Source organism: Lampris incognitus, chromosome 12 (assembly GCF_029633865.1).
Source record: "Lampris incognitus isolate fLamInc1 chromosome 12, fLamInc1.hap2, whole genome shotgun sequence".
Lineage (NCBI taxonomy): Eukaryota > Metazoa > Chordata > Actinopteri > Lampriformes > Lampridae > Lampris > Lampris incognitus.
In genome coordinates, this window is record NC_079222.1 from 30,120,016 (window position 1) to 30,147,518 (window position 27,503).

Genomic DNA, 27,503 nt, shown 5'->3' on the forward strand with positions numbered 1-27,503 from the left:
TGCTTCTTTCAGGTTATAATAATAATAATAATAATTTTATTTATATAGCACTTCTATAAAACAATGTTACAAAGTGCTTCACAAAAAAAAGATAAAACCGGACAAGGCAAAAATATTATTCTGTTATTCTAGTTATCCAACATTTCCACAGTAATAATAAATCTACAGCAGATGCTTAGGCAGCCTTTTTTTTTTCAAATTATTTGAAACCTGTTGCAATTTCATTAAAACTAAGTGAAACGGAGTGATTAATAGCAGTATCATTTTACCAGGGTGAAATTATCAACATGTGCACAAATAGCCACGTACACAAAGCTCTCCAAAATTTTTTTACAACTGTTTAATCACAGGTTGCTGCATCCCAGTCGTTTGACAGCAAAGAGTAAGAACCTGCATTAATGCAGGGAGCTTGTTTGCTGACTTGTGGACGCTTAAATCAAGACTTGTCGGAGATGTCCTCTGTGTTCATGAACAATTCTAACTTTTGGTTTATTACAGGGGAAAAAAAATCAAACACAGAGAGTTAAACTATAAACAAGGCTGTTTGGGGATGGTTGAGGATCGGTTCAGCTGTCCTTTAGTGACATCTAGTGACCCAGGTAGGTACTGCGAGGGCCAGCTATCTTCTATCCATTCAAACAACAGAAATTAAATCGTGATGCATGCTCAATAACCCAGATAAGAAAATCAAAGAAGGTTGAATCAGTCCAGTACATCTGTTACCATCTTACAATGCTGTGATTGCAAACACTCCCAAATCCTCTGTGAATAGTACCTATGTAGTACACATGACCATCATAACGCTGGTTAATAGTCACACATATTTGCATATGAAACTGATCGTTGGTTTCAGTCGTTATGCAACTATATTGTTTATAAGGGTGGGGACACCTACAGTCACGTTAGACTGAAGGGGTCACTTAGTTGAGTGATGAAACATATCTGTCAATAAACGTTGTGTCCAGATGAACCAATTCAACCTTTGATAAATGCATGGTGTGTTTGTCTGCAGGAGGCATCCTACCTGCATGACAATAGATCCCCTGACAACGTGATCCATGGTCCCGTAATCAAACGCTTCCTTCACGTCAAAGTAAAAGTTCTCGTTGCTGGGGCTGATGGCCCTGATCAGCTTAGTGATGTTATTGGAGTACAGAGTACTGGCCTGGGTGGGCAAACGGCTGGGCAGGTCTGTGAATCCAATATGGGTCACCCCCTAAAGACAAAATAAGGAGAGTTATGCACATCGGATCCTATGTTGTAAAAGGAATCATGACCATGTTCTGTCTAACTTCACACAACACTATAGAAGATGTATCTTACATACTTTTGCATGCATTCTCTTAATGCATGAAAAAGTCTATTTCTTATAAAAACTAATTCCAGTTTTGTTTTTGTTTTTTTCAAAACATCTGACAGAGATCAGATTTAATTGCTCAGTGTGTAAACAGCAGAAAAACACATGGCATCTGATTTTATTTAGACCAAATGCAGGCCTCATTCGCAAGTGCAGCTTGACTCCGATACAACTCTAATCGTCAACATCCGACCTGAATTTAAACACTTAGAACGGATGTTTGCACTAAAATGACATGTTAATGTCATAATCAGTGTGTGGTGCAACTTCCTGACTGGAAATGGCTGGAGAACAGAATTGCTTTGCCAGGAAAGGCGACGGGAAGGACGACTGCACAAAAAAACAGTTGAAGGTGCCACCTCTCATTCTGAAGTTTTCCAAACACAGGGGCTCATCAACCTCACTACTCACCATGAGCTTCTGCAATGTTATAGTAGCATGCACTTGTTCACTAACACATGAAGCATATTCAAATTTTGGATGTTTGCTCGTTTCCATCTTAAAATGGAAGACTATTTGCTTAAAACCATCTAACGGAGACACACTCACTGGAATTTTATTTTTTTCATTCATTCATTCGTTCATTCATTCATTCATCAGCTTTTTCTCTGGGGTCGGGTCGCGGTGACAACAAGCTAAGTAGGGTACTCCAGATGTCCCTCTCCCCAGCAACGCCCTCCAGCTCCTGCTGGGGGATCCCAAGGCGTTCCCAGGGCAGATTGGACATGTAGTCCCTCCAGCGTGTTCTGGCTCTGCCCCGGGGTCTCCTCCCAGTTGGACGCGCTGGGAAAACCTCCAAAGGAAGGCGCCCAGGAGGCATCCTAATCAGATGCCCAAACCACCTCAACTGGCTCCTTTCGACACGAAGGAGCAGCGGCTCTACTCCAAGCTCCCTCCGGATGCCCGAGCTCCTCACCCTATCTCTAAGGCTGAGCCCAGACATCCTACGGAGGAAACTCATTTCAGCCGCTTGTGTCTGAGATCTCATCCTTTCGGTCACTACCCAAAGGTCATGACCATAGGTGAGAGCTGGAAGATTGACTGGTAAATTGAGAGCTTTGCCTTCCGGCTCAGCTCCCTCTTCACCACAACGGTCCGGTACAACGTCCGCATTACTGCTGATGCTGCACCAATCCGCCTGTCAATCTCCCGCTCCATCCTACCCTCACTCATGAACAAGAGTTGTTTATTTTTTCAAACCTTAAAAAAATCTGATCAAGGAATTATGGATAGTTTGAGTGTGCCCATCGAATGTGGGTGTCGGCGTGTGAGACTTGACAAGGTGAAAGCCGGTAGTTTTCACTGCACAGTTCTTGTGCATATCATAATAGAGCTCTGCAGGCACCACTGCCAATACTAAAGACGACTGCTATGCATCCAAACACTTGTCTCAATGGAGCTGGTGGAAATTGCTGCAGTAAATACTAAAGTAGTGCATCTAAACGCTCTTGGTTCCACTGAATGAAATCAGTCAGATACAATGCCTGCTTTTGAAGCACAAGACATTGAACAAGAGAAGCATAAGTATCAGCAAACTGAGCTCCATTTAAGCCATTTGTCTGTTGACTTAACTGCTATGTCTACCTCATAAGTCGCTGTGTCGCATGTGTCTCATATAAGCAGCATAAACATGTAAACACAAAGGTAGCGCCGATATGATTAGATGATTAATCAATTAGTCAGTCAACAGCAAAGCTATTGATTATAATCTTTATATTCAATTAATCATTTTAGACACTTTCATTCATTCATTTATTCATTCATTCATTCATTCACTATCCACTATCCTTACTCAGGGTCCTGGGGATGATGGAGCCTATCGCAGCAGTCACGTGGCGGAATGCGGGGAAACACCCTGGACAGGCCGCCAGTCCATCACAGGGCCCACACACACACACACACTCACACACACATTCACACCTATGGACAATTAAGTACGGCTGATCCACCTGACCAACATGTCTTTGGACTGTGGGAGGAAACCGGAGCACCCGGACCCACTCGGACACGGGGAGAACATGCAAACTCCACACAGAGGGCGACCCGGGACAACCCCCAAGGTTGGATTACCCCGGGGCTCAAACCTAGGAACTTCTTGTTGTGAGGTGACTGTGCTAACCACTGCGCCACCGTGCCATCTGTGCACCACCGTTTTAGATACTTATCAAGCAAAACTTTCAAACACTTGCTGGTTATAGACCCACAAATGCTAAGATTTGCTTGCCTTTCTAAAATTCATGTCATAATAACATTAATACAGTTTTTTTGTCTGCTAGTTAGACTAAGTAAACCGTTGAAAGACACTGTTTTGAGCTCTGGGAACTTGTAATGGGCATCTGTCATTATTTTTAACATTTTATATACTAAACCATTAATCAGAACAATAATCCATGGATTATTGTTTATGAAAATAACTGTCAGTTGCAGCACAACACCAAGGTTATAAACAATGTAGATCAGATTTTGAACAAAAAATGTGAATCAGGCATCCGAGCCTGCGGTGTAAAAGCGGCACAGTTTGCCTGTGCTGGTGGGTAAGCTGGCTGCTAGGCCATACGTGACACAAATCTCAGCATGCTTACCTTGTGTACTGACAGCTCCCCAGGAACTGTGGTCTCAATGTTTCCCCCAGCCTCAGCAGCCAAATCCACCACTACAGACCCATCTTTCATGCTCTCGACCATGGTCTTAGAAATCAGCACAGGCGCCCGCTTACCTACAGGTTAAAACACCAACACAGGTATCAGGGAAGGTTGAGTTGGTAGGTATCAGTGAGGTTGGATGCCAGACACTTAAGCAATTCTTACTTGTTACCTGAACATATACTTTAAACCACAACTGACTTTAACTGGGGGGGGGGCAAATTAAACTTCTTTATAAAAATGCAGCTCACAGTCATTCCTTCCAACAACCTACCAAGAACATATAAGGAAATGTACAAGGCTTTTTGGAAAAAGAATCAAGAAGTCTAGATGGTTCTTTACACCAAAATTCTTTATGCAATTTCAAAATTGCACATGGACAAATTATGCAAAACGCTGACCATATGTTTTCTACAGCTGACCACATGATGATGTAGTGTAGAGTAGTGCTTCATGATTAATCTAATCGCAATTGCAAAGTCAGCCTGTGTAATTACATAACCGCAAAAGGCTGCGATTTAATTAAATAATAAAACGTGCATGTGTGAACGTGTGTTTGTGTGCAGTCTGCATATCTACGTCCATAATTAAGAGATGGCCAATCAGTCTCTGTTTAGGCAGTGAGGTGTGTGCAGTCTACGGTCACATGACTATCTGGTGTACCATGTGCAGACCAGAAAGAAGGAAAAAATGGGTACGGATGACAACGAGCAGGTTAACGTCAATTGAACTGGTGGCAAAAATAAAAAATAAAAAATATGACCTCTGTTATATGGCGATATTTTGGATTCAAACTCAGTGACATCGAGCAGAAAGAGGTACTGTATAAAACACGCAAAATGGAAGTCGTTACATGTCGCAGCAACACGACAAATTTGTATTATTTATATATGTATAAATCTATTTATTACGTATATTGCAATCGCAAATCGCGATATTGTCCACAATAATTGCAACAGGACTTTTCCACCAAATCGTGCAGCACTAGTGTAGACCTATCGTCCACCTCTCTTCATTGCGACTTTTTATGCTACATGCCGTCTTGGGTATGAGGATGCATGAGCATGTGTCCATGTGCTTACCAGGGATGAGAGCAGTGCTAATAAGGATGTCCACATCCAAACACTGTTTGGCAAACAGTTTCATTTCTGCCTCTATGAATTCTTTAGACATCTCCTTAGCATAGCCTCCCTGGCCCTCTCCTGATTCCTTAATATCCACCTCCAGGGGCTCCGCACCCAGGGACTTGAACTGCTCCAGGGCTGCAGCTCTGGGGAGAGAAGGAAGACAAGGGTTCTGAGTCAAGTCAAGTCAAGTCAATCTTATTTGTATAGCCCAATATCGCAAATTGTAAATTTGCTTCAAGGGGCTTTATAGCAACACATCCTGTCCTTACACCCTCGCATCGGATAAGGAACAACTCCCTTAAAAAACCCTTTAACGGAGAAAACATAGGAAGACACCTCAGGGAGAGCAAAAGAGGAGGGATCTCTCTCCCAAGACGAACAACGTGCAATGGATGTTGTGAGGACATTGTTTCTACTGAAGAAAGCACCCAGAGGGCCTCTGATAAAGGAGACATTGGCTATATGTGACATCATATCTGCCATTAGAAGGGGTGATTTGGAAGTAAAGTCTTCTTGGTTATTTAATCTGCAATCAATGCCATTCAATATGATCCATTTTAAATCTTCAAATGATTTTCTGAATAGGGAATGTGAAAAACTGGCCACTTTTCCCAAGATTTCTGAAACTATTGCAGTGGGAAAAGTGTCATTAAATCCAACCCATTTGATGTACCAGAAGTCTGATTACACTTCCCCACTGTCCCGTCACTTAACTGACATTTTAAGGGGAATTTTGCCTATTTTCTTTTTCTTTTTTTTTTGGCTTTCCTCCCCTCTTTTTCTCCCCAATTGTACTTGGCCAATTACCCCACTCTTCCGAGCCGTCCCGGTCGCGGAGCCACCCCCTCTGCTGATCCAGGGAGGGCTGCAGACTACCACATGCCTCCTCTGATACATGTGGAGTCACCAGCTGCTTCTTTTCACCTGACAGTGAGGAGTTTCACCAGGGGGACGTAGTGTGTGGGAGGATCACACTATTCCCCCGAGTCCCCCCCCCCCGAACAGGCACCCCGACCGACCAGAGGAGGCACTAGTGCAGTGACCAGGACACATACCCACATCCAGCTTCCCACCCGCAGACACGGCCAATTGTGTCTGTAGGGACGCCCGACCAAGCCGGAGGTAACACAGGGATTCAAACCGGAGATCACCATGTTGGTAGGCAATGGAACAGACCGCTACGCTTCCAGGACGCCCCTAAGCCAACTTTTTTTACTTTGAAGTTTGTGTTCAGGCAATAGAATTTTACAATATGAGTTTTTCCATCATCCAAAAAGCTTCCCCTGTGTACTGTGTACTATGAAGTCAATTCCTTATGAACCACAGGCTCGATAACTTGCATTGAGGGAAAAAAGGTGTGCAACAACATTGTTGCTTAATAAAGAAATTACTAAACAATGTCACAAATTACAGAGAGAAAATGCAGACTTTAATTGGAACACAGGCAGGCATCCTTACACTTGTGAGGACAACTGTACGCAAACAATCACATGCCAAGCCACACACTGACTTGCAGTAACTACTGACTTTCTTAATCCTCGTTTAAGTCTGTATTATTTCTGACTGTACTAATTCGGTTTCATTATCACACTGCAAACCCACATTAACCTTCTGAAGCGAGGGAGAAAACATACCTAGTATCAAAGCCCCTGACAATGGCCCCCATGGCCCTGGCAGTACCAGCTGCAGCCAACCCAGCCACACCACCGCCAATGATAAGCACCTAGACACACAAGCATTAGGCAGCTTGGGATGACAAGCATCTTTGCATGTTAAGACAAAAAAGTGACATATACATTGCAGAAAACAAACAAAGACACACTCTTAGAAACGTACCTTTGCAGGCGGGACTTTCCCTGCAGCCGTTATCTGTCCAGTGAAAAACCGACCAAAGCTATTGGCTGCCAACACCACGGCCTTGTACCTGGAGTCATATAGAAGGGATAAAAGACCCAACAACCTCAACTCCGTCAGTTAGTGCAGATACAAGACTCAGCGTTTTCGGCTTTTACCGATTTTCACCGAAAAATACCCAGATTTTTTTAAAAGGAGCAGATTAGTTTAAACTGATTTTCACCCGGATTTTATGTTTCCACAGATCCAAAAGTTGTTCCTGTTCATGTGAGGTTATTTAACAGGGTCCTCTTGTGGCGAAATTCAGCATGCTGGATGGCTTTGAAAAATAAAAACCGAAAATGCTGAGCCTTGTGCATATAGAACTATAACACAGTTACATTACATATAGTATATGCTAATATAAAACCCAGCCATTTGTGGTTAAAACTGATTCTGGTCGCAGTTTAGAGAAAATACCTAAATCTAATGTTGTTTACACTGTGCTAAGCAAACTAGTTTGAGCACCAAGGTAGAAAACATTTGTGTGTAAATAATGTCGCACACAGGCAAAATATGTTAATACACTTGCAGTGCATCAAGGTGATTTGTAATATAAAGCTACTTTTCAAAGTGGCTTTCATATACGTGAATGATATGTGTATATGCATACACATACACTGATCAGTCAAAATGTTAAAACTACCTGCCTAATATTGTGTAGGTGCCCCTTGTGTCACCAAAACAGGTCTAACCCATCGAGGCATGGACTCCACAAGACCTCTGAAGTTGTCCTGTGGTGCAGTCACCAAAACAGTAGCAGCAGATCCTTTAAGGCCTGCAAGTTGCGAGGTGGCATTACGTCCCACAGATGCTTGATCGGATTTAGATCTGGGGAATTTGGAGGCCAAGGCAACACCTTGAACACTGTCATGTTCCTCAAACCATTCCTGAACAATTTTAGCAGTGTGGCAGGCAGGGTGCATTATCCTGCTGAAAGTGGCAACTGCCATCAGGAAATATCGTTACCATGAAGGGCTGTGCTTGGTCTGCAATCATGTTTAGGAAGATGGCACGTGTCAAAAAAGCATCCATGTGAATGCCAGGACCCAAGGTTTCCCTGCAAAACATTGCCCAGAGCATCACAGTGCCTCCCCCAGCTGGCGTTTTCCCCAGAGTGCATTCTGGTCCATCCACATGATGCAAAGGAAATCGCGCTTCATCAGACCAAGGCACCTCCTTCCACTGCTGAATGGTCCAGTTCTGCTGCTAACATATCTATTGTAGGCACGTTCAGTGGTGGACAGGGGTCATCATGGGCACTCTGCCCTGTCTGCAGCTACACAGCCCCATACGTAGCAAGCTGTGATACACTGTGTGTTCTGACACCTGTCTATCATAGCCAGAATTAACCTTTTTCAGTACTTTGACCTACAGTAGCTCTTCTGTGGCATCAGACCAGATGGGCTAGCCTTCGCTCCCACACACATGAATGAGCCTTGGGCACCCATGACCCCATCGCTGGTTCACCGGTTGTTGTTCCACGGATCACTTTTGGTAGGTACTGACCACTGCATACCGGGAACACCCGAGACCTGTTGTTTTGGAGATATTCTGACCCAGTCGTCTAGCCATCATAATTTGGCCCTTGTTCAAGTCACTCAGATCCTTATGCTTGCCCATTTTTTCTGCTTCCAATGCATCAACTTCAAGAACTGACTGTTCACTTGCTGCCTAATATATCCCACCCCTTGGCAGGTGCCATTGTAACGAGATGATCAATGTTATTCCCTTACCTGTCTGTGGTTTTAATGTTTTGGCTGATCGGTAACATATGTGTATGCATGTCTATACATTTGTAGTTGTCAGTGATATTAGCCATAAATGTGGATGAACCACTTACCCTGCAATGTTGGCCATGGAGCTAAGTGCATCATAACCCTGGGCGATGGTGACCCTTGGCACCTGGTCCATGGCCAGGACAGTGGTGTTCTTGGTGGACAGCAGGCCCATAAGCTCAGGGTTTTGAGCTGGGTAGATAAAACTGACCAGGGTGGCTCCATCCTTCATTAACTCGATCTCATGGGCTCCCAATGTAGAGTTGAACATGGGAGCACGTACCTGGGAGAAGGAGTAGAACAGCAATACAAAATCACTCTCAACTTCCACATAAATGGCCATACAAACCTGAAATTTTTCTTTTGGACCCTTAATATTACAAGTTACCAACCCAGCATGCGTTTATTTTACCTGTACTATTCCTTTAAATAATCCCTCCCCCTTTTTTCTCTTTAATTGTACTTGGCCAATAAGCCTATTTTCCGAGCCGTCCCAGTCACTGCTCCACCCCCTCTGCCGATCCGGGGAGGGCTGCAGACTACCGCATGCATCCTCCAATACATGTGGAGTCACCAGCCGCTGCTTTTCACCTGACAGTTAGGAGTTTCACCAGGGGGACGTAGCATGTGAGAGGATCACTCTACTCCCCCCAGTTCCCCCTGTCCCCCGAACAGGCAACTCCACCGACCAGAAGAGGCACCAGTGCAGCAACCAGGACACATACCCATATCCGGCTTCCCACCCACAGACACGGCCAATTGTGTCTGTAGGGACGCCCGACCAAGCCGAATAATTTCCTCTCCTTGACCTCACCACCAGTTGTTATTTTTCACATTCCAGCTCCATTTCGCTCCCTCTCCTATGCAGCTCTTTGGATGCCAAAGGACACGTCAAATATTACTCCTGGTCCACCCATGTTTAATTCCCTTTTAACTCATTCTTTCCTTTTCCCTCTTCTTTCCTTCACACTGATACAGCCTCCTTTTTCACCATCCTTACCCACCATATCAGATAACCAGACACTTCCACATATGTAATTGTTGCTCTGGCAATGGCATATTATTTATCTATCCATTAACTTAATTTTCCCTTTTGCCCTTTCCCTCACACTCTCTCTTTCCTACCCCTCTGTGTTTTCGCTCACCATCTCTTTCTTCCAACCAAAATTCCTTTCACATCTCAAATGGTTACTCCCGCCTGGGCACACTATAACCCAATCCACCTCCTCATGCCAAGTCTGACCTCCTCATCTCTCCCTCTTACTTACCTTTACAAGCACATCGGATGCCAAGACGTCTTTGACATCTTTAATAGTTGCACCGGCCTGGGAATACAGTTCGTCTGGAAACTTGGAAGACTCTCCAGCTCCAGACTCCACAACAACATTGAAACCTTGTTTAGTGAGCGCCTGGACACCAGCTGGAGACAGCGCGACACGGCGTTCATTCTGAAAAATTTCCTTAGGAACGCCAACTGTCAGTTGTTTGTAGGGAATGCCTAGGAGGACAAAAAGAGATGACACTCGTGTAAATCATATACTCCTTGTGTTTTAGCAACAACAACTGATTCCATCAAGAAATTGTAGCAGACATCAGTTCACTGTTTGAACTTGGAAGGTTGCTCTGAGAGCTGTTCTGAGAAGTACGGGGCAATAAACTGAGATTTCCGATGACTTTCAAATATTAAAAGAAAAAAAAAACTAATTGATCGTGATTGGTTCAATTATTCGAAACATGTCATGACCCTTTGCAGATTAGGCCTTCCAACCAAGATGTTCCTCTCTACATTTATATAATTAATTGATTAATTATTATTAATAATAATAATGAAAAATTGGACTTAAAAGCACCTTTCAAAGTGAACAAAGGACACTGTACAGAATGAATTTAAAAGGTAAATAAGCGGGAGGGGGTGCCCAGAGGAGGAGAGCGCTCAACTCATTGGGGGAAAAGGAGGTTTATTTGCCACTGAAAGCCTTTCTTGAAGAAGTGAGATTTGAGCTGAGCCTTAAAACTGAAGATAGATTCACCATTTCGGATGGGGTCCAAGAAACTGTTCCAATGCTCAGGGGCAGCTGCGGTAAAGGCCCAGTCCCGCATTGACTTGAGCCTGGCGGTGGAGATGTCTAGGAGACTAGTGCCAGAGTAGTGGAGTGAACGGGACAGTGTGTAGCTAGAGAGCAAATGGGAGAGGCAGATGGGAGCTTCTCCATGGAGGGACTTGTTGGTGAGCAGTAGGAATTTGAAGGTGATACGCTGATTAACCAGGAGCCAGTGCAGGTGAATGAGGGTGGGTGTGATATGCTGCCAGGGCCGAGTTCATCTAATAACCCAGGCAGCAGAGTTCTGGACTGGAGCCTATCCAGGAGTTTGGATAATGCCTCGAATAGGCTGCCGTTGCAGTAGTCCAGGTGGGAGGTGACAAAAGCATGTTTTAGTAACCCAAACCCCTAAAGTGGATTTTTTATGAACTGTATGACATCTACAATATCAATGTTTTTATGACAAAACAATTATTTTTTTTCTGTAAAATAGTTTTAAGAGATTCAAAAGATTCAACAAGTTTATATTTAACAGCCAACACTCACAGTATATCCAGGTATTTAAACAACATCTCAAAATAAAACTATTAAATTCAAACAGTCCATAACAAACATGTTGAGATGACATATGGAGGAAAATGGAATGAACTGGAGGTGATAACCTACCACGCAAACTACTAATTTTAGGAGACAAATTTAGTAATTTCAGGGATCAGATTACTAATATGAGATAAAGGACTACTAATCCAGGAATGATTTATGAAAATATTCTCCATCGACACCTGGGGAGCTCCATAGTTGAGGGTTTCAAGTCTTCAGGAAAATCTGGTGTTTCACCACTTTTGTGTTGTTCAAACAACAACCTGCTCACTGTAAATGGTGATCTTTGGCATGCATAGTTTCAAAAAGCCACTTATAATCTATGCTTTACTTGTTTTAATATATCAAATCACCAAAAACCTTGGTGCAGGAACTGGGTTAAGTTTAGGCCAATGTGAACCTTACCACAAACACAATAATCATAGTCATATTGGGGACTGTTTCTAAAGTTGCAGGAATGCGTTCATTTCTTTATGATAATGCAAAAACCTAAATTTGAAGGATGATTAGAGACTCGGTAGCGCACCAATAGAGACAGAGGGCACGGTGGTCTCTCTCAGAGAAGAGTTTGAGCTCCGAGTGGAGGACCCCGCAGTGCAGGCCCATGAGATGAGGGGTGGTGGAACTGTGGGGCCCCTCACCATTGGGCAAAAGACTGTTCCGACCCAAGAAGAAGACGGAGACTCACTGGACACATACGCAGTGTGTATACTGAAGATACTGAAGATGAAGCATGACTGGGGGGGGTCCGGAGTCTGGTGAATGCACCCCCGACATTACACACACACATACACACATATACACACACACACACACACACACGACAGCCAAAACACTCAATATAACAAAAAGTGAGTAGATTTCAGGATTTATCTGAAATGATTTTGGAGGTGGTAGGGAAGAACATTACATTTTTGGTTGACTCATCCCCCTCATCATGGATGTAATTAACTTAGCATGTAAAACCCAAACTCTTCCTGAATCATTATCTCTTGCCATAATCACTGATTCACCCAAAAAAAATAAAAAAATAAAAAAGAACAGACCTATTAAAGTGCTCTTCATTTCGGCCTATTTCATTATTGAATTCAGACTATAATTGAACTCTAAGGCCCTATGTACCAGGCTTGGCCAATATTTGCCACAATCAATAAACTGCCCTATAAGAGTGACTGTACTGTACTGATCGGCACACAGTTAAGTATCTTTACTTTGGTGTCTGTTCATGAACATATCCAAGTGTGACAATACTGTAAGAGATGTTTGTCTTGCCCCTCATTTAATGTCATCAAATGATTTAATAATAATTAAATATAATAATAATTAACTGCCACGACAAATGATAAAAATAAAGTGTATTTTCTTTGTGCTGTTTTTATTATTATTATTATTATTATTATTATTAGTATCCACTCTACAAATTTGCCTGAAGAACCACTAAATTCTGCTTGACAAACATGTTCTGTCATTTTGAATTTTTTTTGAAAAACACATTTTTGACATCTCCTCCTAAACTGTAGGTCTGATTGATACCAAATTTTATTTTACTGGTTTACAACTATATATCTCATGTCAGACTAACACTTTTTCACAACTTCATCTGTTGTGAAAAAGTTGCAGTCGTTCTTTATGATTGACTGTAAACTCTTATTCAACCTGCTCATCACTAAATCGAGTTCAACAATACTGAAACACAGCTTTGGACTGACAGGGTTTAAGAGGGTTCTCAGCTTATCCAACCTCGGCCTATCCATTGTCAGATTGGTAGAAAAATATACAAATTTTCTCGGGACTTTAAGGAACTCTTGTCTTATTGAGGTACTCCGGTTATCAGAGTTCCACTTGAGTGGGTTCGGTTGTATGTCGGCTTGTGGTTTGATCAGTTTACTTTTGCTACCAAATTTTTTTTTTCCTTTTATACTTACGATCTGACAAGTTACACTTTCAGGGAGAAACTACACCAAACAGTGGAGTGGAAACTGTGTTTACTATAAATAGTCCTATATCTACTGACCTTCCTGAGCTAACTGATATGGTCAATGTCCTTCATTAATGCGTCAACAAGGACATGATGTGTTCTCATTAAAATAAATATATGAATGAAAATTAAAATCCCCTCTTTACCGGAATGTATACTGTTTTTAGGCTACAGTTTACAAATACAATCAGATAGATGGGCAGAAACGTAAATAAAGCAGTTCTTGTGTTTTGGACTACGAAGAGATATAAAAGATCACTTTGTATTAAAAGAGCATGAGTAGCCTTGGTCTGAATACAGACCTGTCTCTACTTGCGAGAACAAGGACAAAGTGGGGATGCGGTGGGAAGAACAGGAACAGAGGGACTGTTTATCAAACACAAAAGAGGAAAATGTCAAAAAGACAGGGAACAAATTAGCAACAAAATAATACGAAAAAAGAAACAATGAACTAAGAGACTTGGAAAAAAAAATCTAACACCGCTTACGCATCAATATTCTCATCCATCACATGGTGGTGACAGACCAGACTCGAGCTGGAAAATTCCACTGCCCCACTGTCGCTGTCTCTACAGATAAACATGAGGCTATGATAAGCTATCTTGTGTTTTACCATGCTGGCATGGCCCAAACGAACTTCACGATCTCAACGAGTTTGGAGACAACACAGTAAAAAAATAAAATAAAAGCCATGAAAGAATGTGTGTTTTCTATACGGTGAACGTAGAGACTGAGAAACTGGACTGCACACGTTTCATCTTACATATTTTTTAATATGATTCAAAAAGCTTGGCAGCAAGAAAACAATGCCGTGTTGCAGGTTAACTTCAGATATAATAGGATCCAGAGGCAAAATATGCAAATACTTGTCTTTTTTGGGGGGGGGGGGGGGGGTTCGCCCTTTTTCTCCCTAATTGTATCCGGCCAATCCCAGTCTTCCGTGGCGTCACGGTCGCTGCTCTGCCGATCCAGGGAGGGCTGCAGACTACCACATGCCTCCTTCTATACATGTGGCGTTGTCAGCCACTTCTTTTCACCTGACAGTGATGAGTTTCACCAGGGGGATGTAGCGCGTAGGAGGATCACGCTATTCCCCTTCCCTAGTCCCCCCCCCCCCCCCGGAAAGGCACCCCCGAGCGACCTGAGGAAGCGCTAATGCAGCGACCAGGACACATACCCACATCCGGCTACCCACCCGCAGACACGGCCAACTCACTGCAAATTCTTCTGTGCTTGCCAAGATTTAAAATCTTAGATCAGGAAATATGAGATGAATTATCTTGTTTTAAAAGTTATTTCCTAGTTCTATGTTTGAATTCATATATTCTTAAATTGATCACGTATATCTCTGTTATGCCTCAATTAGTCAGGAAATCTTACAATTGAGTAATTTATTGTTAAAACAAGCTACATTAGCCAGAGTAGCAATTTGTACCATTCACTTTCACAAAAAATAACTTGTTTCAAGATTCAGTGGCACAAACTCGAGTTCAACTGCTTGATTTAAGAATGACACAAGGCTTTATATATATATATATATATATATATATATATATATATATATATATATATACACATTTTTATTAATGGCCCAACATGCTTCACCTATCCCGAAATGAAAGTGAACACTGATTTCCACTGCTCAAACGTGGAAAGAGTTGTCAATAAATGTTGACAGAAATTTCACTTGTCCTGGTTGTGAGTTCAGTAAAATCAAGTTTCCTGTTTTAAGATGTTTGTTCTGGGATTAAGGACTAGTTTTAAGTTTGGGCCTACATATTTCAAGATCAGCCAAGTTGTTTCAAGTAACGGAATAATCATACTCCACTAGCATTAAGTAGTTTCCAGTTAAATTAGTGATTTGATTTCTTGTTCCTTTTTCAGTGTGCTAAAAGTAAGAATGCAACAAATTGAGTTAAGAATTATTTGCTAATATTCAGTGTATTTCACTTATTATTGTGCTGTAGCAAGTCTGATCTAAAGTAATCTGATCTAAAGACCAGCATTTTCTTCTTATTTCAAGCCTTTGAACACTCATCCGAGCCTACTTATTTCTAGACAGGAACCAACTTCTTTTAAGATTTCTTGTCAAGTAAAATTATCTTGCTGAATGGACAGATAATTTCACTAGTATTAAGTAATTTTCCCCTCAAATTCAGTGTTTATTTCTTGTATTTAAGCTCATGTTTTTTTGCAGTGTGCGTCTGTAGGGATGCCCGACCAAGCCGGAGGTAAGACGGGGATTTGAACCGGCGATCCTTGTGTTGGTAGGCAACGGAATAGACCGGTACGCTACCCGGACGTCTCCCTCAAATACTAGTCAAACTAGGAGATGACCAATATCTTATCTTTTTTAAGGCCACATAATGAATGAGCCAATTGAATGTGTCTACTCCAGGAATAGGTACAGATAAAAGTGCTTATGTAAATAAAAAAATAAATAAAATAAAGATGGCCTGTTTTTTCATCTTGGCAATGTCACAGATCTACAACCAGTCACATATTAAACAAACATACTCGCAAAGGAGTAACACAAAATGTGTATAGCAGGGGTGCCCAACTCCAGGCCTTGAGGGCCGCAGTGACTGCAGGTATTTGTTGCAACCATGCACTATACCACCTGATTTAACTAATCCCTTTCCCTCCTTGGTCCAAGAGGTGAGCTAATTAGTTAAATCAGGTGGTGTAGTGCATGGTTGCAACAAATACCCGCAGACACTGCGGCCCTCGAGGCCTGGAGTTGGGCACCCCTGGTGTATAGGCTCTGTTGAAAATAAAATGTACGTTTACATAGTAGCCCTGCTGCTTCCCATCTCTCTGTATGCTGTACTGTAAAGTGATAGCCTGCCAATAATAGATACTGTCAGCTGCAACTGAAGCTAGCTAAACTGGAGGAATGTCAACAATTGGGCACAGCAAGTTAGGTCACCAGCAGTCCTCAAAGATACATACCCTGATCAGCACAAACATGAACCCTTCACACACAGAGGTGTACACATGCACAAAGCAGTACATACAGACACAAACCACCCGTCCCCAGCTGACAGTGGTATTCTGACGCAACACAAATACACACTGTGGACATAATGTGCAGGACTGGAAAATAGACAGCGATGCGAAGGGGTTAGGTCGATAGCGTTTGACCTCAGGTATGACAGCTTTACAAAGACTGCAATAATTACCCCTGAAAACAGCTTCACGTTAAAGGTAAAACTTTGGGGACAAACAAGTATACCTCTTCAATGTGGTGCTCTCAATGATATTGCATAAACAATGGGTTGCTTTTTCTTATCAAAGTTTAGGTGCAGTCTTAACATAGCATGAGCTGCAAGGGAATGTACACCTCAGCAACAGGTGGTGAAGCCATTATGGCCACCCGTTATCACCTCTGTACAGTTACACCGCTTCTCCTGGATCGCCACCTTGTCGTGGTGGAGAAGCTGGTGTGTAATGACCCCAAGAGCTGCTGTCCGGACGTCCCATGCACTATGGCCCCCTAGCAAAACTCCTCACTGTCAGGTGAAAAGCAGCTTGCGACTCTGCATGTACTGGAGGAGGCACGTGGTAGTCTGCAGCCCTCCCCGGATCGGTAGAGGGGGTGGAGCAATGACTGGGATGGCTCGGAAGAGTCGTATAATTGGACGAGCACAATTGGGGAGAAAATGGGGGGAAAGTGTTTGTTTTTGAGTCTTGTCTTACCTGGACTCGCACATCTTCCAAGAGCTTGTTGTGTCCTGAAGAAGCGTACACAATTTGATTTGAAGGCACTGGCCGTCCTCGGTTGCACATAGGACACCCCTCTGAACACAGGGGCCGAGCAGCTGGTTGCCACAATGCGCAGAAGGCTCGCCATGGTGCATATATCCCAACACACTTACATCCAAGGAGGAGCCAAAATACACAAATAACTGTCCTAGGAGAAAGAAAGAAGGGGGAGGGAGGGAGTAGGTTGAGGGAGGGGGAGAGCATGAGAGAGGACACATTAGTGAGAGGAGAGGGAAAAAATAATAGTCGGCAAACCTTTATAACTTCTTAAAACATTCGCAGCAATCCCACACCAACACACATACAAAATCACATCTGCAAAACTATGGTACACGTGCACTAAAATTAACTCTGCCAGTTGCCCTGGAATGAGCCCCTATACCACTGCAGAACTGACCCATAACAAAGACCTATATTTATGCAACAGGTCACAGCCATTGGGACAAAGTCTCGGTGCTAGCCTTAGCTACTGAAGCAACATATAGGCAATGCCTTTGCTGTCTGACCTTCAAAACACATGCTACACAACTTTGTCATATTTTTAGACTTTTGCTTTCGCAATTTCGATATAAGACCATTTCTACTCTGATGCTGTCCCATAAGGTTCATTTTCTGGAACATTTAAGAAATGTTTTATTTAAAAAAAATGTCATCCCATATTTATCTTGTTCAACACCCATAAATCAATCATAAGTTTTAATTCCTTTTTTTAAGTGACTAGCAGAGGTGGCATACAGGGACTGGGCTATGTTTGATAACGGCACCAGTATAATCTGGATACTGTGTTCAGCCATGTGGGCATCAAACTTGTTCTGACTGCCCTATCTATACAGGGGCAGTGTGAGAAGCCTTGAAACAAATGAGGTTATGTGTGTATATAAAATTATAACAGTGTTGACTTTTAGTCAGAAACTTAAACTCGCTAAGCTTACTTTTCATCTGTATTTTGAAAAATGAAAATTGATTAAATATTCTGAGGACGAAAACCTTAAAAAAAAGATTTCAGTACAACAACTGAGATCCAACAAAGAGTGGTGACATATCAAGGAAAATGTCTACTACACAGTAACATGCGAATGCAAGACATGTGCATGGCTTGCCACTCTACTGCAGTGCAAAATGCATGCTGCAGCTAAGCCCAGCAGCAGTCCAACTGGGAGCAGCAGCAGCACATGTGGCTCCGGGCTCAGTAAAGACCACCACATACCAGCGCAGACTGACGCAAGTCAAGAACCCTCCCATTCATTTCGGTCTAAACCCAGCTTGATCCGGGTCTACACAAGCCATGACCTCTGAGAACACTGTTCTATTCCCGGGCATCGATGCTCCTAAACATCTGTGTGGGGGAAAAAAAGGTTTTTGCTGGTTTTGCAGAGTGGTGCTAAATACAGCCTTCATGTTTGAGTGGCGTCAGCTGGGGATCGCGTTGTGTGCTACAGGCGGCACTGCTCGAGTCATTTGACTCGCCGCTGACTCTGCGGTGGTGTGTGCTGGCCTCTTTTCCATTTGTTGCACTCTAATTCATTTTTCTCTTCAGCAGAGCTGTTCTGGGTTTTTGTTTGCATATCAGACTGAAGCAGAACTGAGGATGAAATATTCAGTCACACAGTGACATTGATGCATAATATTGGATAGCCTATTGATTACTTGAAAGGATTGTAAAAATCAATAAATAATCAAAAAACAAAGTTGGACCAGTTGGTTACTCAGGTTGCAACATGAAATACTGCAGGGCTTAGATGCAGCCCAGCTGACATGCTTGACTAATAACAGAGATAATGTGAATGCTGCAAAAACAGAGAAACCTTTAGTCATAATCCAGCAGCTGACTTAGAAGTGAAGACCATCACCCAATGCCCTCATAGATGACACGCTGAGTTAACTGTAACGGCTTTTATAACAGCCTGGAGTCCGAGGAGACTAAATATGACTGGTAGGAGAAGAGCGTCAAGCATTGTGAGTAAACAAGGGCAAAGCGTCCACAAACACAACCGGGCGTCCCTTCACACCACCTTGCCGCATTCGGGATGCAGAAACCTACAGAAATGTCCCGTTCCTGCTTCCCAGTCTCGTTAAATCGACCCGCTGCGATTTCGGAGACACGCTTGGGACTGTTGAAGCTACCACGTCACCAGGAAAGATGACCGACCGTCCGCACCGGCTGGCACAGTTTGACGCCACTGACAGAAAAAGAAAAACGGGGCCACCGTCAAAAGTATGCTTTGCACACAGATGGTGAGCCAGTTTCTATCGAAAACTTGCCCCCCCTCCCAAAAAAAACCGTGCAGGTTTTAAAGCGGAACTGTGCACTCTATAGCCAAGATGACAAGTGCAGCCATTGCTTAAAATCGTGTAATCTAAAGCGGTCACAGAGAGAAAAGCAAAGACTTCCTTACGAGAACGTGGTAAAGCGTACGACGCTGTGTTGTTCCCAGTTTTTCTTTTCTTTTTTGTTTTGCAGAATACATACTGAGTGTCACTTATTTATGTTTGACGAGCCTCTCGCTGGTGTTTTCCTCCCTGAGGGGACCCGTCCCGCTGTGCCGGGCTTCACAGGCGTTAGCAGCTGTCGCTTAACCACGCTTTTGTCCCAATACAATGCACTAACTACAACAGGGGGGGGGGGGAGCTAACGTAAGCTAGCTCGCTAACACAAGCCGCCCCGCTCAAACAAAGGCGTGCATGCTCGACACCGCCCCGTCTCGAAAACATCCTCCGGCGTGTGCACGGAAAGACAACATGAAGACGTGCCTGTCGAAATTGTGCAGAAAGCAAAAGGGAGGTTACCCTGGATAACGCGGCTGACCTTTGAAGACGGTCCTGGTTGAGTGCGCCGTGCACCACCGGGCGAACTCGCTGTCGACCCGGAAGGTATCGCACGCTGTTTGACAGCGGCGCGTCGTTATTGGATCGTGCGCGAAACTGCGTCAAAGCAAACGGCGAAAGTGTGGAAGTGCAGCGCTTCGGGCGTCAAAATAAAAGCCATTAGACTGCCACTTTTCTCTGGGTTTATCACAGCGTCCAAAACTGAAACAAGAGTCTAAATACAATGTCGATGGAAGTTATAAACTGGTTTAATGGATTGTGTCATGGTGCAAGACATCCTGATATAAGTTTGCACTGTGAGCAAGTAACGAAATTAATATTTGATTGATGATGTTAAGTATCAGGAAAAAAACAACTTTTGTGTTAACTTTCATGTGGGCACATACCAGGAATATGACAGACTGTTTCTTCAAGCAGCATTAAACAATATGCAAAATAGAAAAGCTGATGCTGAACTGGTCAGCATTTGTATAACATATCTATCTATCTATCTATCTATCTATCTATCTATCTATCTATCTATCTATCTATCTATCTATCTATCTATCTATCTATCTATCTATCTATCTATCTGTCTATCTGTCTGTCTGTCTGTCTGTCTATCTATATATCTATCTATCTAGGTAAATGAGGTAATGGTAGGGTACTCTTACTGCAACCAAAAGGATCATACAACAGTGCACACTCAAAACAGGATGTTACCTAGATAAATGAATTACTAAATTTAAATAAGATTGTATTGTATTTATATTTTGAAAGAGATTTAAGTTGGGGAAAAAATACAGATCATTCGTAACATGTTCCTCTCTTAACATTTTCAGTGTTTTCAAATTATTGTAATGTCTGACCAAACTCCCAGGAGTTGTGTTTTTCAATTATGGCCACCTTGACAGTTTTTGTTTTGTTTTGTTTTGGTTTTTTTTTTTCATTTGAAGCATGTGGTGTCATTTGGTAAGCAAAGAAGTGTAATTTTACATCTAAATGCTATGAAATAACATAGAAGAACACATGTTTTTTTATTATAATTTATTCTTATTTTTTCCAGATCTAACATATGGAACAGAATAGAACAGAACAGAATAGAATAAAATAGAAAAGAGCAGAGCAGAATAGAATAGAATAGAACAGAATAAAACAAAATAGAACAAATCGAATAGAACAGAATAGAACAGCAGAATAGAGCAGAATAGCATAGAATAGAATAGAATGCCTTCTGAACTGTTGTTGCCTATTCCATTTACACATCCACTAAACCAATATTTTTTTTCCATTTCCTTTCAACTCCTGGATGATGTGGACCTTAAAAATAGTTGCAAGTCTTTACATAAATATAAATATATTCTCATCTCAATTCTTCGATGTCAAACTCTCAGTTGAGTGACTGAGTCTGTGGACACCTTGATGCTGGTGACATGGCCAGGTCGTCTTCCTGTCTTTGTCTGAGTGCTTTCTGTGAAATGCATGAAGCCTCCACAACCCTAAATTAACTTAGCAGGCATAGACGACGACGAATGAATGAATTAATCAATCAATCAATCCATCAATCAATGAAAATCGAACTCCTTCATCACATTTTTTTTACATCAGAATCAGAATACTTTATTCATCCCCGGGGGGAAATTGGGTCAATTTCCCTTCGGGACATGTCATGTTAATTTCATATAGTTTGAGTGTGTAATTTGTAATTTAACAAGTGTATTATAATGAGTTTTTGTTGTTGTTGTTGTTGTTGTTGAGGAGTATTTTGATACAAATTGCTTTAGTGCAAAATGAAGCACATTTTCAACAGTAATTTGTACATAGAAATGTCGTGAGCGTGGGGACATCTGAACAGGCGTGCTCCACCAGAATTTAATCAAACATGTTGTCAATTCAAAAGCAAAAAAAAAAGTTGTCTACGACAGGGCTTGACTCAAAACTAACAGGAAATCGATGACTTTTACTCTTGAGAGAAGACAATATTTTTGTAAGACAAATGTGCCGACAGAAGGACACAATTTGGTGCTGACGTGTGTAGGGCCAAGTCTCCTTTAACCATACTTCTAAATTTAGTAATGACCAAAGGTTACCCTTCTACACATGAATGGTTAAAAGGTCAGTGGGAGTATTTGGGGGACAAAGCTGGTTCTCAGCTGGCAATTACATTCACCTGTTGCTCCAGATCAAAAACCTCCCGGATTGGAGGCTGGAAAAATTTGAATATGATTAACTTCTACTACTTTCGGCTGCTCCCGCTAGGGGTCGCCAAAGCATCCGTTTCCATTTCTTCCTGTATTCTGCACCTTCCTCTGTCACACCCGCCACCTGCATGTCCTCCCTCACCACATCCAGAAAGACATCAGAAAGACTCCTCCTAGTCCTGTACCAGCAGCATTAAAGGTGCTGGCATGAGCTTGTGGACTGCTACAGATATCTGGGGGTTCTTCTCGACAATAAAGAAGTGTGCTTTGAAACTCATGTTTCTTCCACATCAAAGAAGGTCCAACAAAGACTTTTTGTTACATGTGTACATTTAATGTTTCCTCCCAGTTGACTAGCTTGGTCTAGTCAGAAAGGCACGAACTGATGAAGCCTCTTGGATGAGAGGCAAAACGTCTTCACGGATATATACCAAGTCCAGTTGCACTTGATTCAACTCCTTTGGATAACCATGACCTGGATGAATGAGAACATTCACAGACATCTCCCAGATGATGACCCTCTTTATACAAGTTTCATTGAAACAGGTTTAATGTACTGTCTTGTTGCTTGGTTTGGTAACTTCACTCTGGCCATTAAAAAAATGGCTTGATAGACTCATCAAATGGACTAGTAAGATTTCAGGGAAGATTCAAGCCCAGCTTACTAACCTTCATAATAGGAAGGTGTTCAGAAAGGTTACTTCCCTTCTGGAGTGCCGTAGTCACCCCCTTCGGCCAGAGTTTGAGCTGTTACCCTCAGGTCGTCGACTGAGGATGCCCTGTATTAGGACTAAGAAATACAAGACTTCCTTTGTCCCCACTGCCATTCAGATGTTGAATGGTAGATAGTATTCATCTGTTGTCTGCAGATGGCTCGTTTCCTTGGTCTGTAGATCTGAACTCCTTTGGTTCTCCTTGCGCGCTATGTCCTGTTGCCAGTTCTGCATTGATGTTTTGTATGTTGTGCTTTTGTGTGAGAGTTTTATTACACTGGCTGCAAACTAATTTCCCTGTAAGGGACAATAAAGACGCTTTGACTTTGACATCCATAAAACGCCTCTTTGGCCTTCCTCTTTCCTAACTACGTGGCAGAATAGAAAGCAAGCAATAAACATTTTTTAAAAAGTGAGGACCTACGTGAGAACCACTGCACTAGATTTACCGGAGCTGAGATCAACACCTCCAGGTTGGATGAACAGCAGTCGAGTCATTAGTAAGAGAAACTGTGATGAGATGCTCTGTGAATAACTGAAGTACGTGGTTTGTTGGAGGCAATAAAACTGGCACGTTCAAAGTTGATTCGGTGTCAACATCCATCATTAAGCCAAACCTGTGACACCTTCATTTACTGTCCCAGGAAAATACTGGTCTGCCATGGCTATTTGAAATTAAGTGGTCCTTCCTTGTTAATTGTATTCAGCCTGGTAGGCTTGAGTCTGATCTTTTTGTGGCCCTACTGTAATTCTAAACTTGGCCAGAGGAGGGCAGTGTTAACATATTTCAATTCGTGCAAGATTGCAGCGCTGCAACTGCGATCTGTTCAGGTTGCTTGGAGATTCTGCAGGACCAATTTGCCATTGCCAGTCAATAAAATGAAGACGTCGAGAGGGTTGTGAACGATGGAAACGTGGTGTCCAGCTGAACTGAATCACCTTTCTTACCTGGATTATTGAGCATGCATAAAGACAACGATGGAAACATTTTCTCAACCTACTGAAAGAGCACTCACTGGATCTAGCTCAGTGGATACCGATACCCCAGTGGCAGCTTCCAAGGGGCATTTTTTGGCGCATTATCTATATGAGTGTAGTAAGCACCAATCCACTGACTAAAAAGGATTTTTTTTCTGGATAGATTCAAACAGACATGATTTCACTCAGTCAGCTCCCCGATGAGTCTTTAGGTCTGACTGGCCCACTTTCACATAATAAAGCAGATATTGAAAACTCTTACAACAAATCACAGCATTATAAAAGGAAGCTCAAAAATCAGTTTAGTGTCTATAGGCGAAATTTAAACAAAACGGAGCAAACTTTGCTTGGTAGACTGGCTGTTCTGGACCATGCAGCTGAATAGCCCCCTGAACTATGTTCAAAAGGCTTTTTACACCGATATAAATACAAGTCAACACAGATGTAATGCTTGAGAAACATTTCTTAGGATTGCTGCTGACTGTAACAATTAATGATTTAAAAAAAAATCAGTTTTCACAGGCGTCCGGGTAGCGTGGCGGTCTATTCCGTTGCTTACCAACGTGGGGATCGCCGGTTCGAATCCCTGTGTTACCTCTGGCTTGGTCGGGCGCCCCTACAGACACAATTGGCCGCGTGGTGAGCTGGTGAGTTGCTGGTTCGAGCCTCGGCTCCCTCTTGCAAAATTGTCTCTTAGAAAGACACCTATCCCCAAACTGCCCCCGATGAGCTGCCCCCGATGAGCTGGCATTGATGAGACAGCCATCAGTGTATGAGTGCGCATGGGTGAATGTGACATTAAGTAATTGTAAAAGCTCTATATAACATGCAGTCCATTTAAAATCAAATGCCCAGAGGACCAGTACAAATTGTAAATGTTTTAGTGCAATCCTGTACTGTCTTTAAACACAGCATGGTGGCCCAGTGGTTAGCGCTGTTGCCTCACAGCAAGAAGGTGCTGGGTTCGAACCCCAGGGCGTCCCAGGTCCTTTCTGTATGGAGTTTGCATGTTCTCCCCGTGTCTGCGTGGGTTTCCTCCGGGTGCTCCGGTTTCCTCCCACCACCAAAAAGACATGCATATTAGGGTTAATACTCCTGTCTGTGCCCCGACCAAGGCAATGGAAAGAAGAGCTGGAGTTGGTCCCTGAGCGTTGCACTGCGGTTGCCCAGTGCTCCTTGCTACACATGTATGGGTTAAATACAAAGGATGAATTTCCCAAAGGGGATTAGTGAAATTATTTAATACATGCGCACCGATCGCTGGTTCGAATCTCCGTGTTGCTTGGTCGGGCGTCCCTACAGACACAATTGGCCTGTGGGTGGTGTAATATTTGCTAGTAATATTTGATTTGCTAATGTCCCTTACGGCTTTCCGTAGCGCCACAACAAAGTCACGTGATGTACGTAACAACGTCAGTCGGAATCCGGTCGGTGAATAAACACCCAGCACGAGAGAAGTCGTCCTTGCTTTATTAATGTTATAAGTTAACATAGCCAGAGGGCACAGATCATTACATGGTGTCAGAGTAGCGGAGTTTAAATACCCAATATGGATTCGTACGGCGTTCCAGCTCCACGGATGGACTGGGAATCGGCGAACTTACCTGAAGCATGGAGACGATTTCGACAAACAACGGAGCTAATGTTCACGGGCCCCCTGCGCGGGAAGAATGAAGAGGAGAAATGCAGCTACCTCCTGCTCTGGATAGGGGAAAAAGGGCGAGATGTGCACAACACTTGGACACTCAGCGGAGAACAAGCCAAGAAGCTAGAAACGTACTACGATAAGTACACTGAGTACATCACCCCCAAAGCAAACCCGATTTATGCCAGATATAAATTTCATGAAAAGATGCAGGGAGAGAGTGAATCCTTAGAACAATTTATAACTGAGCTAAAGCTCCTAGTCAAAGACTGTGGCTACCCAAATGCCGACGAGATGGTCAGGGACCGCATCGTGTTTGCCACCAACTCACCCAGAGTGAGAGAAAAGCTACTTAGCCAGGGAGCTGAGCTAACGCTAGAAAAGGCCATAGATGTAGCCCGCTCACACGAGCTAGCAAAGCAACAGCTAAAGTCTATGGGCCAGGGCAGCACACATGAAACGGTGCACGCAATAGGCAGAAAGACTTACAAACCGAACGCACCCAAAGCAGCTAACGCTAACTTCAGACAAAGGGAGGGTAACGTTAGCACCGCCGCTAGGGCGTGTAGCTATTGTGGAGGGCTACACGGCGCTAAAGCCACTTGCCCAGCTAAGGGTAAACAATGCATTAAATGCAAGAAGCTCAATCATTTTGCTAAAGTATGCAAGTCTAGCTCCCAGGGACAGACAAAGTACTACCGCGGCACAGTACATGCCGTCGGAGAGAACCCAGAAGAGTACACCACTGACAGAGAGCAGGAAGAACTGTACTTCGACAACATTACAGTGGAGAGCACCGCTGTGGGAGAACAGACAGAGCTGTACATAGACTGCATCTCAATAGAGAACAACGGAAAAAGCAACGAGCAGGCTTACGTAGAGGTTGGAATTGGCACACCTCCACAGAAGGTAAAGTTTAAACTAGACACTGGGGCACAGGCCAATACTATTCCCACCAACCTGTTCCAGGCGCTGTTCAAAAATGTGACACTGAAACCAGCAATACACAGACTCACTGAATATGGAGGAGGCGCGCTGAGCGTGAAAGGCACATGCAAACTCAAATGTAAGTACAGAGACAATGCAATGATGCTGGACTTTTACGTCATTGACACAAACGCCCCACCAGTCATGGCAATGAAAACATGCCGTGACCTAAACTTGGTAAAAATAGTGATGGCTGTGAGCGAGGAAAACAATGTCACATCACAGAGCATAATGGATGAGTATGCAGATGTTTTCCAGGGAATAGGAGAGTTCCCAGGCGAGTGCACCTTCCGCGTCACACCAGATGCAACGCCGGTCGTCTGCCCGCCACGCAGAATCCCCATCGCCCTACGCAGCAAACTGAGGGACGAGCTTGACAGCATGGAGAAAGGCGGCATAATCTGTAAGGTAACAGAACCCACAGAATGGGTGAACGCACTCGTCATTGTTGAGAAGCCAAAGACAGGCAAACTTAGAGTGTGTTTAGACCCCAGAGCTCTTAACAAAGTGATACAACGACCTCACTACCCCCTCCCCACGCTGGAGGACGCCACCACAAAGCTTGCTGGAGCTGAGTACTTTAGCGTGTTAGACGCGCGGTCAGGCTATTGGGCCATCAAACTGAGCACTGAATCCTCAATGTTGACGACATTTAACACAGTGTTTGGCAGGTATCGTTTCCTCAGACTGCCATTCGGAATCGTGTCCGCTCAAGACGAGTTCCAGAGACGCGTGGAAGAAACATATGAAGGATTGGACGGTGTGACGGCCATAGTGGACGACATACTGGTGTTCGGCAAGACTAAAGAGGAACATGACCAGCGTCTCAGAGCGATGCTGAAGCGCACAAGGGAGCGAGGGGTGAGGCTCAACCCCGACAAGTGTCACATATGCGTGTCTGAGGTACGCTACTTCGGCCACACGCTCTCACACGAAGGCATCAAACCAGACCCACACAAGGTGAAGGCGGTCAAGGACATGCAACCCCCACA

General features: G+C 43.3%; 1 protein-coding gene across 1 annotated transcript in view; it reads right to left on the minus strand.

The window, feature by feature from the left end:
• Window positions 1-19,682, minus strand: part of nnt (nicotinamide nucleotide transhydrogenase) — a 60,627-nt gene extending 40,945 nt beyond the window's left edge. The window contains exons 1-9 of the mRNA XM_056290941.1: window positions 19,579-19,682; window positions 17,117-17,325; window positions 10,066-10,295; window positions 8,863-9,080; window positions 6,963-7,050; window positions 6,761-6,849; window positions 5,082-5,269; window positions 3,940-4,073; window positions 1,025-1,216 (exon numbers count right to left, since the gene is read on the minus strand). Of these exons, the coding sequence (XP_056146916.1) occupies window positions 1,025-1,216; window positions 3,940-4,073; window positions 5,082-5,269; window positions 6,761-6,849; window positions 6,963-7,050; window positions 8,863-9,080; window positions 10,066-10,295; window positions 17,117-17,270 (1,293 nt within the window). The 5' untranslated portion in view covers window positions 17,271-17,325; window positions 19,579-19,682. The remainder of the gene's footprint in view (window positions 1-1,024; window positions 1,217-3,939; window positions 4,074-5,081; window positions 5,270-6,760; window positions 6,850-6,962; window positions 7,051-8,862; window positions 9,081-10,065; window positions 10,296-17,116; window positions 17,326-19,578) is intronic.
• Between the last annotated feature and the right edge of the window lie 7,821 nt (window positions 19,683-27,503).